Source organism: Schistocerca gregaria, chromosome 1, assembly GCF_023897955.1.
Source record: "Schistocerca gregaria isolate iqSchGreg1 chromosome 1, iqSchGreg1.2, whole genome shotgun sequence".
NCBI lineage: Eukaryota > Metazoa > Arthropoda > Insecta > Orthoptera > Acrididae > Schistocerca > Schistocerca gregaria.
In genome coordinates this window covers 292,766,847-292,780,743 of record NC_064920.1, presented here as the reverse complement: position 1 = coordinate 292,780,743, position 13,897 = coordinate 292,766,847, and the positions used below count along the sequence as shown (strand labels likewise).

The 13,897-nt window shown below is 38.1% G+C and overlaps 1 protein-coding gene across 4 annotated transcripts in view; it reads left to right on the top strand.

Annotated features, from left to right (window-relative positions):
- Positions 1-13,897, top strand: part of LOC126341697 (carboxypeptidase M) — a 532,258-nt gene that overhangs the window by 490,923 nt on the left and 27,438 nt on the right. For all 4 annotated transcript variants that reach the window (XM_050001792.1, XM_050001795.1, XM_050001794.1 and 1 more), the window contains 3 exons: positions 4,142-4,260; positions 6,569-6,745; positions 11,175-11,267. In XM_050001792.1, coding sequence (XP_049857749.1) covers positions 4,142-4,260; positions 6,569-6,745; positions 11,175-11,267 — 389 coding nt within the window. The remainder of the gene's footprint in view (positions 1-4,141; positions 4,261-6,568; positions 6,746-11,174; positions 11,268-13,897) is intronic.

Genomic DNA, 13,897 nt, shown 5'->3' with positions numbered 1-13,897 from the left:
GATCATATTACCAAAATGGTCCACCATGCCACTGCAGCATCCATTCCACAGTCCACAGGCCACCAGAAGAGGTAACCTGTCCCTTGGTGGAGTGCTGAATGTCGCTCTGCAATCAGGACCAGGTGGCTCTGCGTAGGTTCCAGTGTCAGCCAACTGCTGAGAATCTTGCAGCCTTTCGGGTGGCAAGAGCAAAATGTCACCAAATTATTTGAGAGAGCAAGAAGAGGTTGTGTCAACAGTTCCTGAACACCATTAATCGTTTCACCAAAAGTTCCATTGTGTGGGAGAAAATCAGGAGAATTTCTGCAAGAGGAGGGAGGTGCCACATGGCTGCTGTAATGAATAACGGCACTCTCCACATGGATCAACATTGCCCAGACTATGGCGGCATATTTTGCCACAGTTACTGCTACAGCCAGTCAGGATCCTGGTTTCTGACACGATAGGGCAGTTGCTGAGAGGTGTAGTTTGGACTTCCAGTGCACCTCTAATGAAGTTTGTAAGTGCCCATTCTGAATGTGGGAGCATCATTATGCATTGCCTGTGGCTTGTGACACATCCCTGGTCACAACAGGATCCATTACAATATGCTATGGCACCTCACCAGGTGCAACAAAGATATCCTCCTCACACTTTTTAATGCCATTTGGGCATCAGGTTGCTTTCCTGACTCATTGCGTGAGGCAGTTTTAATTCCTCTTTTAAAACCTGGGAAAGACCAAACATGCCCAAGCAGTTACCATAGTGTTGCCCTCACTAGTTGCATGGGGAAGATCTTGGGGCAAATGGTCAACCGTCACCTTGTCTGGAGCTTAGAATCCCGGCAACTCCTTAGTCACTCTCAGTGTGGGTTCAGGAGGTTTCATTCCACCTTTGATAACCTTACCCTCTTGGAGGCGGCTATACAGCAAGCTTTCTTATGCCTTCATCAACTTCTACGTGTGTTTTATGACATTGAGAAGGCCTACGATACCACTTGGAGCCGTCTCATACTGGAGCTGCTTCACAAGTGGGGTTTTCATGGTTGTCTTCCCATTCCTATTCAGTCCTTCCTCTCGCCACAATATCTTAGATACCAAGACGGTGATGTCCTGTCTGATCACTTTGAACAGGAGAATGGTGTCCCTCAAGGTGGCGTTTTAAGTGTGACTGTCTTTGCCATAGCTATTAATAGCATTGTGTCCATAGTGAAAAGTCCTGTACAGTGTTCTTCATTTGTGAATGACTTATTTGTGTTTTGCTCTTCTTCAAGCCTCACAATGACAATTCATCATTTGCAAATTACTCTTAGACACTTGGATGAATGGGCGCAGAAGAGTGGTTTTAAGTTTTCCACTGAGAAGTCCGTGTGTGTTCTCTTTCTCTGTACTCATTCAATTTTAAACTTTCTTTAGTTGAGGATGAGGGACAATGTCCTCACTTTTGAAGATATAGTGAGTTTTCTGGGGCTCATTTTTGACTCTAAGCTTACATGGTTACTGATTCTTAGAGATCTGAAACAACAGTCACTTAAGGCTTTAAGTATTTTAAAATGTCTTAGCCACAGTACATAGGGAACAGACAAGACTTGTCTGCTCCAGTTTCACAGGGCTTTTGTGCAATCATGGCTTGATTATTGGTGAATGGTGTATGGGTCTGCAACACCTTCTTATTTGAAGATGTTGAACCTTATGCACCATTAAGGGATTCGGTTGGCCACTGGGGCATTCAGAACGAGCCCCATACCAAGCCTCTGTGCAGAGGCTGGTGAACTGCCACCATATGTGGCAACAGATACTTATGGTGCACCAGGCATACAAAAAAGGCCACAACATACACACCTCCATACCATAAAGTTGCTCAGCTTCCTCTGGCACAGCTTTTTCATAAATGGCAACGAGCAACAAGGCCCTATGGGATTCGTGTACAGGATTGCCTTTTTGCAATGGATGTGGCTGGTCTTAATGTTTTACATTGAGGTTGGAGCAGATTCCCACCTTGACGCCACCAGAGACACATACTTATTTTAGATTTGACTAACTTCAAGAAATATAGTAAGATAGTATGCCAGCTTTTACATTCCAATCTCTGCTTTCTAACATTTTAGATGTGCATCACAGTTTTACCGTACAGTCATTTACAATGATGTCTCCAAACAAGGGAATTCCCTTGGCTGTTCTGTAGTGTTCCCTGATCATATCACCAGGATTCACCTGCCTGATGAATATACTGTTTTCGCGGAGCGGAGCTCCACACGATCCTGAAGGCACTGGAGCACATGCATTATAGTTTGGGCAATTGGTTTCTTGTCTGCTCCATTAGTGCCTTACAATCATTGCAGAATATGTACCCAGCTGAGATGGTACAACTGATATATGACCAACTGTACTTGCTCCAATGATGGGGTAAGCAGGTGTCATTCTGCTCGGTGCCAGGTCATGTCGGAATATGAGGCAATGAGCAGGCCAATCTGGCTGCCAAGGTGGCCTGCAGAGTCAGGATGTGGCACACAGTCCTATTCCCTTGCAGGTTGTCATTTCTGCACTCCACTGGAAGTGCATGCAGTCGTGGGAGGAAGAAAGACTGGTGGTGACGGCCAGTAAGTTGCGGTTGGTGAAGTCAACAGCTTGGCCATGGTGTTCCTCCTGCCAGTTGCACAGGCAGGATGAAGTGACTCTCATGCATCTTCAGATTGGGCACTGTCCTCTCACACATAGCTCTCTATTACTGGGGGAGGATCCCCCGTTTTGTGATGCTTGTGGTGTGCACATCTCTGTCCGCTACATTTTAACAGAGTGCGTTTTATACTGTGATGCAAGGGCAGAACCAAAAATTAGTGGGGCTCTGCCCTCTATTTTAGCTGATGATGAGATGAGTGTAACTAGGGTTTTAAAGTTCTGCTTTGTGTCTGGACTCTAGCCTAAACTTTTAGGCTGGAGATTTTAGTGTATTGCAGAGTGGCTGGCACCTCCCTTTTTTTCCTCGTGGTCAGCCAGCCACTTTCATCTGCTATATTGTTTTAGCTCCTTCTACCACTTTCTTCATTCATGTTTTACTACTGACGTGGTACTTTGTCCCATGCTTCAGTGAGGGTATGTACATAGTTTTCCAACCTTTGTTACCTGTGTTTTGTGTTCTGTTTTATCTTCCTGTTCTGGGTATTTTCTTGGCAGCTGCCTCCATCTTTCTTTGCATGGGCACTGAAGACCTTGCCATCATGCACCCATACAAACGTCTCCATCATCATGGTCATCCTCAACCCAGCTGGCCATCTTCCTGGACATTGATCTCTTCTTCTCTGATGGTTCCATCCTCACCTCTGTCCACATTAAACGCACCAACTACCAACAATACCCACATATCGACAGCTGCTATCCCTTCCACAACAAAAAATCCCTCCCATACAGCATGGCCATCTGGTGACAGCACATTGGGAGAGACAAGAACTTGTCTAGCATGCTAAAGGTGTCACAAAGGCTTTCACAGAGAGGCACTGTCCCCCAGTCCTAGTCTGCAAACATATTTTCCATTCGATATTCCACTCACCCCCAATCCTCCCGCCTTTATCTAATTAACCATACCTGAAGTTTAGGCAGAGACTGTCTGGCCTACCTCTTTCACAAAAGACACACCTCCACAAAGAAAATTAAAGGTTTGTCACTGGCTGGGAAACCTGGAAAACTTGGAATTCTCATTTTACTTGGAAAAATCAGGGAAATCTCAAGGAATTTCAAGAATTTCATAAAATCTCAGAGAATTCTGTGTTTTTAACCTAGCATTGGAGTTTAACTTTAATGAGTTTTAATTTTTCTTCAAGTTAGATAGCCACTCTTCTGAACACTAAACATGGTTTGTTAACACATCATAAGATCAACTGACTGAATTTATTAATGAAGTCATATCAGAAAGGCAATATTGTGACATTTCCTGTAACTCTTCTTGTTCCCAAAAAGGTAAACAGAAAAGACAAGATAGATATTTTTGAACAAAAGACAGTCATGTAATAATGCTCAATTTTATATATTGTTCTTAAATGTTTTATACTTGCAAAAGTTTCAGGTTAAATTGATGTTCGCAGCATACATAGACATACAACAACTGTAATGCCCTAAAATTTTTAGTAATAGTAGTAGCTTATATTTTTTGACAATTTCTTTTGTAGGTGGTATGCAGGACTTCAACTATGTATGGTATGGTTGCATGGAAATAACTCTGGAATTATCTTGCTGCAAGTACCCAAGAGCCTCTGAGTTGCCTCGTTACTGGGAAGAAAATAGAATGGTAATTTATTTTATGAGTATGTAATTATAAAATTTGTCACTGAATAAATGCAGACAGTGATGTCTTAGCAGGAGAGAGCTGAAATGTAGCTCACAAAAATGTTACATACAGAAACCAGATTCCATTTGGTAAAGGAAAATGAAAAGTTGTAGCAAGTTGGACTTACCAGCTTGACCATTTGGCAGTCTATTTAAAACCAGGATCATGAGCAAAATTGCTGTGATTTACTTTTTTGTGATTTTTCAGATGTGCTTTAGTAAGCATGTCAGTCTATACTTCCATCTGTATTACCTAAAAATTTATATCAATTTGTCACAAATCTGTTATATTATGACCTGCAGTTACAATTCTGGGAAGACTGTTTAATTATTTCTCAAAATGGTCACATGTTTCACCATTCATAAGGAAATGTAGGCTGTTGAGTTGAAATTATTTGTAATTCACTACTGAATGTCCAAGATAATAAGATGTTTTATTATGAAAAGTTAGTTTTTTTCATTTGTAGGAATCACAAAATGTCAGTGTTTGTCAAAATAGCGTTTGAAAATACAGGGGTCTGTGTTACATGGTTAGCAGTAAAATCTTCCCTCTTTCCATACTACATTTCCTGCAACTTTCCTACGAGAAACAAATTGGGCTAATTGAAATTTGTGTCTTGTGTTTTTTCACAACAATGTCTACTTTTCCTAACTACAGCATAATATTTCTTGTCTTCTGAAAATTTTCTCCTCCAGAACTATGATTTATAGCTCTTTTTCTGAGATAGGCATTGCAGAGGTAACACACCAGTAATTACTAATTGTGTTCTGTTTCTCTGAGATAGGCATTGCAGTGGTAACACACCAGTTTGTTCTTGGGTGGTCAAGGTTCAGCTAGGATCCCCATTGGATCATCCCTGTTCAAATTTTCTGCAGTTTCTCTAAATTATTTATGCTAAATTCCATTACCATACATTTACAGATGTCCTTCATGAATCCAAACTTGCTGTTTGTCTTTAATAACCTAGCCTTCAATGGGACATGAAACACCAATCTTCCTTCCCTCCTTCCTGTCAAGAGTTCTTCATTTTTCAGTGTGTACATGTGGCATCTATGACTCTTTGCATGAACACAGAAAATGTGTGTATTTACTAATATGACACCTCACCCAGAAATGAATCAACCTTCAACAATACTCTTGGTAAACATGCAATCAGTATAACAACGAAACAATGGAAAAACCAGGATGGAATGGTGACAGTCTTATGAAAAGAATGGTTTGCTGCTCACCATATAGTGGAGGTGCTGAGTTGCAGACAAGCACAATGAAAAGACTGCTGCTACAATAAGCTTTCTGAATTATACAATGTACACACACACACACATTCACACAAAGGCAACTCTCTCTCTCTCTCTCTCTCTCTCTCTCTCTCTCTCTCTCGCACGCACGCGCGCGTACACACACACACACACACACACACACACACACACACACACACACACACACACCCTGTCACATGGAGACAGTGGTGTCTGTGTGTGTGTGTGTGTGTGTGTGTGTGTGTGTGAGAGAGAGAGAGAGAGAGAGAGAGAGAGAGAGAGAGAGAGAGAGAGAGAGAGAGAGAGAGAGTTACATATTACATTTCTGTGAATGTGTGTGTGTGTGTGTACGTTGTCTAATTCAGAAGAATTATTGTTGTGCCTGTCTCCAACGCAACATCTCCACTGTATGGTGAGTTGCAATCTATCCTTTTCATAATATTGTCATACAATAATGAGACAGTTTGTGAGACACTGACATATACATCAGACCAAAACATCTAATAAAAAAACTTCTACTGACTCCTAGCCAGACATGAGTGTAAATGATAAATAAGTAAACTGGAAGTGAACAACATTTATACTCTTAGATTTTAAACTTGAAATATAGTAAACATATGAAGTACATCTGTTAAACCCTCTGTGTTAGGTAGTAAAGTCACAATAACCTGTGGCTCCAAAAAGGCACAGCAGAATAAGGCAGGCATCTTGTTTAAGAGTACTGATATCCAGGAATCAGAACTGAAATCATAATTGATGTACCAACATACTTAAATTGATCTGCTCCCCTGTTGCTGGACCAGTTTTAAAAATTCACACTTTTTCTTTCATGCACCTCAGACATTTATCAAATGGGATCTGTTATCTGCCAAGACAAATATTATCTGTTTAAAATAATATCAACATTTGTGTAACTATGATCATATATAGCTACAGACTTCAGTGTTTAAAAATTAATATTTCATTTATCAGATAATTTTAAATAATTACTAATTGTTTTCTGTTTTCAGTCACTCGTTAAATTTCTTGCTGAAGCTCACAGAGGCATTCATGGATTTGTTATGGATGAGAATGGCAATCCAATTGAGAAAGCATCTTTAAAAATAAAATCTCGAGATGTTGGTTTCCAAACAACAAAGTATGGTGAATTCTGGAGAATATTGCTTCCTGGAGTATATAAATTAGAAGTAAGTAATGTTTATATAAGTGAAATTAATGTGAACACTTCAGGTAAAGCTGGTTATTTTTAAAAGATCAACAGCTGACAATCACATAATATTATTCCACTTTTTGTGAGTAATATGCCAAACCGAACAGAAGTAGCAGATGCAGCAGTGCAATGGACAATTTGACAACCTTGGAAATAGTGTGTTGCATTAGGAATCAGAAAATGGGAGTGGTGCTATCTGGGCAACAAATCATTGCCACTGATCCTGATATCAATGTTTAGTCGAGATGGTGTTCTGAACAAGTGAACAACTTACTGTTGCCATGAAGGCATTTTATAAAAACAACAATAGCTATGTTGGCATGCAGTGTGCATTTCATGATCATTAAAATCTCGCATGTCATGCCTCAGTCCCATCAGCATGCTGTCTGTATAGACAGCTCGTGCCCTATCCCATATCTCAGTATTATACTGGTGATGCGGATGTACCACTCCAAAGTATATTTGTCTCAAGCTATCATGTTCCAGGAAGGCTGAGACCCTTTTTCAGTAGATACACATTTGGACTGATTTTCTTACAAATATAGTCTATATGTTCTTTCCATGACAGGTGTTCATTAACAATTATACCCAAAAATTTGTGTTTGTTTGTGTAGCTAAGGGCCAATGGAGGTGTAAATAGAGTTCTGTTTGTGTTCTGACTATCGCTAAGCTTAAATTGCATTGTCACTGTCTTCTCTTTATTTATAATTAACTTATTTGCAGTAAGATAATTATATTGATTTCAGTACTATTTGTAGCATATCATGGCCCCGACAAAAGATGTCACATCAGCATAGCTTATAACCTTGCATTTTGGGGTTCAATTAAATCATTAATGTACACAAGAAACAGTAAAGGCCCCAATATGCTTCCTTGGGGCATACCATATTGAAGTATCTTGTGGATTGATTTGCTTGTTGCCAACAGTTCATTCCTTTTATAAGTTAGTTTGACACACTGTTTCTGTCTTTCAGATAGGATTTACGGAATAGAATTGTATGATTCACAGTAACAAAAGCTTTACTCATATCCAGGAAGGTGCCTGTTACCTTGTCTCCTTCATGTAGTTCATTTAATATTTCATGTATAAAAATTGCTACTGCTGTAACAGTAAATCCTGAAATGCTTCATGATACATCACTTCACAGTCAGAAAGTGTCAGTGTGGTGCAGCATATCATCATTTGGAATCATAGGGCCTAATTTTTTTAAGATGATCACAGAAATACTCTTACTTTGAATACAGAATGCTATGTTCACATAGTGAACCATTTCTTAGTGCAACAGCTTGCTGATCTTCCTGTAACTGCAAATTATATTCTTTGAATAAGCTGGGCCACATGCCATGTCTCACAATATTCAATTAATGCAGTACAGAACGTCTTTTCTGGGTATCTCATCCCCAAGAATAAGGACATTTCCTGGCCTCCAAGATCCCTTGACAATTTGGCATGTGATTTCTTCTTTTGGAGTCATTTTAAATCTCAGATCTTCTGGAGTGACCCACCACATACCATCCAGAAACTGTAGGATCAAATTTGCGACACAGTTAATCAAATTCCATCATCAGTCCTGCAAGGCGTGATGGCTAACTTCCATAAAAGAATGGAAATGTGTGTAGGAAAATGGTGACCACCTCTGTGATGTCCTATTCAAGTGACGGTCATTTTAAGTTGCAGGTATTGTAAATTCAAGTTGTGTTTATTCGACATCTCTATGAATAAATTTATTTCACTGGTGGAGGTTTCAAAATTTCCCATTTCACAGACATGCCTGTTAGTTATTAAAAACTATAAATGATATTATTTTATGAGGCAAAATGTAATATTTGCTTATATTTTCTAAAGAGGTCCAACCAGAATACTACCGATTTGAAACAGAATACTGTATTTGATTGCAAACTTCTGCTTATGCTGTAGTTATTTATAATTTCTGCTATGAAGTTCCATAATTTAAAATGGTTTGAGATTATTTTAATAAAGTACAAAGGAACCAAACATTAACAATGTGGAGGTAAACAGTGTTATTGTTGATGGAGGAAGAGTAGTGACAGGGGATACAAACATTATTCTTTGATATACTTTACTGCTTTCCATTCGTTGCAAATATTTATACTTTTCATCTCAAACACAAGAAAAACCTTTCATATACGTGTAATGCAGTTGTATTGGTAAAAAATCTACTCACCACTTGGTGGTGGGAGAACACATATAAAAGGTATTACACATGCAAGCTTTAGGTGTCATTGACTCCTTCTTCTGGCAGAAGGGTTGAAGCTGAAGGAATAGGGATGAAGGAAAAGGACTTATGAAGTTTAGGAAAAGGGATAAAATTTCAAAAAGTCATCCATAATTCTGGGTCAGAGAAAACTTACCAGATGGGATGAGAAGGAGAGACTGATGGTTGGGGACTGCACCAGATGAGATTTGAAAACCTGAGAACTTAAAGGTGGAAGATAGGGTCATTTGGAAGAAAGGGATTACCGCTAAAACACCATCCACAAATTAATAAGAGTGAAAAGCTAAGTACATAGTATGTGATAGAGGTGGGAAGTGGACGCCAAAAAATAGACAGGTGAGAAAATGAAAGGTGTAGAAAAACAAAAACAGAGTGAAGAAAGGAATAGTTCCTGTGAAGTCATCACATCCAACCTTGGTACTACTGACCTCTTGAAAAAAATGACTTAAGAGTACATCACATGTCACCCAGTATTATCCTGACCTTGAATGTATTAATCAGCTACTTCAACAAGGCTGTAACTTTCTAAAATCATGCCCTGAAATGGGGTCCATTCTGTCTGAGATTTTGCCACCATACCTAGAATAGCTTTTCATCGCCCTCCCAATCTCCGCAACATCCTTGTCAGACCCTATGCTCCTTCTGGACTCATTTCCCTACCATATGGCTCCTACTCCTGTGACCATCCCCTGCAAGACTTACCCCAAGCATCCTCTTACCACCACATATACCAGCCTTGTAAGTGGCAAAACATACTGTCAAAAGGAGAGCCACCTGTGGAATGGCATATGTCATATACCAGCTTTATGTACATATTGTTCGGACTTTTGCATCATCATGACTAAGATCAAGTTATCAGTTAGGGTGAATGGACATAGTCAAAGAGTGCACACAATATCCTGTTGCAGAACATGCACTACAACTACTCAATGCCAGTTTCACTATACTTTCCATCCAGATTCTTCATCCAGACACCATTTCTCTGAACTCCACAGGTGACAACTGGCACTACAACATGTTCTTGGTCCTAACCACCCATGTGGCCTTAATTTATGTTAATTTTTCCAGTATCAGCATTTCTTCACAGTAACTTTCCTTTCTTCACTCTGTTTTAGTATTCTACACATTTCATTTTCTGACTTTTCCATTTTTCACTGACCCCATCCCACCTCTATCACATACAATGCCCTTAGTTTTTCGCTCTTGTTAACTTATGCACAGTTATTTAGTAGTAATCTCATCTGGTGCAGTCCCCAACAATCAGTCTTCCCTTCTCATCCCATCCAGTAAGTCTCCCTTGACCCAGATTTCTGAGTGACTTTCCTGAACTCTACTATTTCTTCTAAAACTCACCAGTCCTTTTCTTTCACCTCTCTTCCTCCCCTTACAACATATCTGCCAAAAGAAGGAGCCACTGACTCCAAAAGCTTACATTCATAATACCTTTTATAAGCTTGGTAAGAAGACTATTGAATCTGTCCAATTACATTATATTTTCAAAAATTGATTATTCTTCTTGATATTTTATACAGGTGTAACATTGCTAATGAAGGTAACTTGAGTATATCATTTAAATATGACATAAGTTTCAAACCTCAGTCATGAAGCATTTAGCCTAAGATGGTAAATTACTACAAACCATAGTTTCAACTATAAGTCACAAAGACATTTACAGAGTTCGTAAAATAACAGAAAGCTACAATAGTGGTAAAGACAGATCAATTGTCAATTTGTTCCTCCAACACAATCTCTCAAGAGCTCCATTCAACATGAAGGACTCTCATTAGTGATGAGAAACAAGTCAAAGAACATATCAGTAGGAAGAAGCTGATTTTGTATACTACATTAAATGTTTCTCAGTGATATGTCCCTTCACTTGTGCATAATTAACAATTTGGTAAGCATCATCAAGTGACCACCCATTATGGAGGTTGCTTAGCAGATTACACATGATCTTAGAAAACATTCGTTCTTACCATACAGCGGAAAGTACACAACACCTGTGTATGAGAATAACAAGAACTTTGAACATTGGATACCGCAAAGGCATGGGAAAAATAGAAATAATGTTTCATTTTCCACTTGTTACTCAGTAGTTGTGAAAGCAGTAGTAAAATGAATTGTATTATTAACAAGATAGTTTTTAAAAGATAATATGCTTCTTTTCAGGTTTATGCTGATGGTTACATCCCTCGTGAGCTAGAATTCACAGTTGTGGAACAGCATCCAACACTTCTCAATGTTACATTGCATCCTGCAAAGGTAGGTGATGGGCCAGTTGTTAATCTGCAAAGAAAAGGGTCTCCACGACCATTGCCCCCTTATCAAGGTGATACCCAAAGTGGTGTAGCAGTGGCAGCAGCTCCTGCTCCTCCAAGGCTCCCAGGAAGTGTAGTGACAACTGGAGGTGACAGGGGAGAACCAGATGATTTACGTCTTTCACCTTACTCATATTACAGCCCAGCTTCTTATGAAAATAAAGCTGGGGCAAATACCAACCAACATTTCGTTTACTACCATCCCATCACTTCTTTCCTGGTGTGTCTAGTGGCCTTAGCACATAATTTATCTTAGTCATATCATGGTTTCTTCAGTAATATGCTCAGTATGCAGGCAACTTTGCTGTATTGCAGCAATATGACATTGTGCATAAAATAATTTTTCTATATAAAGGGTGGCCATGGTGATGAGCTAGTAAGCTGAGGCAAAAGTTTAGACAGAAAGTTTTGTTAGTTCATCTGTTAGCTGAGAAAGAATGCTTCCTGAAAACAGCCGCTATCACCAAGTTACATACTGGGACTCATATGAAAATCAGAAGACCAAGCAACGAGACTGAATATTTACTTTCTAATTGTTCCGATGTCAATGGATCAATAAACAAATAAAAAGCTTAGGGTCACAGAAAAAGAATAAATAAACAGATAGCTGAAAAAATAAGAACACCAATAAAATAATTATATAAATGTAGACTGTAATAACTTATTAAGGTAAGAAGTAACTGAGGAAAAATGATAGCCTGAAAGAGATATGGCAGATAATGTTTACTAAATGTTACAACACAAATGAAGAAAAATGGATAAAGATCACTGAAAATGTGAAGGTTGTGAAGGTTGCTGTGGGATGCTGCCAATCCCTTACATTTCAAAAATAAAACAATAAAAATAAAAATAAAAAATAAGTTATCATCTGCAAAGGTGACACAATTTTGGCAGCAGAACTTTGATGTGACAGTAATCAGCACTATGAATTATATCAAAGGCTGCTGCAACTAGTACACTGAACAGCTTCACACATTCATTTGCCATTCACATATTCACTTTCCATGTTACCAAAATAACATTTGTTATGCCATGTCTGTGGCTTACACAGTTCATCTCTAACATTTATCATAATAATCCATGCTGGGCTGGACTCTTCATTGATTAGTTACCTTTATCTTGCACTATGAAAAGAGTCTTGTGTTGTAGTTGTAACTCTATATGATATATGTGATACATTTTTGAAACAACAGCTTCAAGAGACACATAAAGTTATGTAACTCTTTATTAGTGACATTATACAAACCATGAATTCACAAATAGAACTCATCCAAATTATATATCCAAAAATTCTGTTGGGAATATCCTCAAGGAATAGACAATGATAAGATTTTTTAAAAATGAGGAGATAGAAATGAAGAAAAGGTAGAGAGAGAGAATATTTGTTGGAATTATGTGCAGTATTTCATGAAAGCATCGTACTTGTTAGGTGAATCTGTAGCCTGGTTAAGTAAAATGACTGAAAGAGTATGTAAAACAAAGATAAGTAGAGAAATCATAGATGAAAAGCAGAATAAGATGAAAATGGTTTCAGCTTTCTCCTTCCAGTTTTTATCAAAGCATGAGTATGTCACTATGATTTTTTTTAAATGTGTAGAACAAACATAATGACAAACTTGATATAATGCAAGGTATATCAATCTTGTAAGCTCAACAAGACATCAAACAACAGCAGAAACAGAGGTGGAACTTGGAACAATATACAATAATTAAAGAGGAAAATGGATGAATGATTATATGGAAGAAATAGCAAAGGATATAGGGTGAAGTATATGTCATTTTGAAGATCAATTGAAAAAATGCTCTCGAAGAGGACTCAAAATATTTTGAACAGACAATAAGCAGACAAATTTCAGAAATATGGGTTTTTATGGAAGTACCAAGAAATACCGTATTTTCTCCATTCTTCAGTAAAACTTCAGTATATACAAAGGCTTTATAGCATATGACTCTCATTTCTTTTCACAGTATGCTGAAGAATTTGGTTTGAGATAAACTACTAAATATAACCTCATTTTTTGTGTGGGTGTACTGTTAATGTTGTGAAATACCTTCTCCGCAGAAACAATTATAGCTCAAAACATTTCTTTATGATGCTAGAACTATTCAAGCATCAATGAAATTAACTGAGAGTCTTCTCTAATTTTTACATGTAATGCTTGAGCATACTATCATTGTGGAGGTTTCTCAGCAAGAATGTTTTTATATGTCAGTTTCAGTTGGCACTCATATCATGGCCTGTTGTTGGTCACATGATCCTCCACACTAAGTGTTTGATTATATTACTGTTCTGGCACAATTTAGTGTCTTTTAAAGCTTACTGTGCTTACTTTCATTGGTAGATTTTGTTCTCTCTTTCCTTATTATTCTTTCTTGTTGCATAACAAGGCAGATGTAAAGAACAAGGAATAAGAATGAGCTATTATAAATTAAAACCAAAATAGATAAAAAATAATGACAAAATTAGCTCTAACATAAAATTATTGCTTATTGTCCCTGTTTAAAGACAACCAGCTAAGAAACATTTTGTAGTGATTAATGAATGGAAAAACTCATTTGGTCTCTATTTCTAAA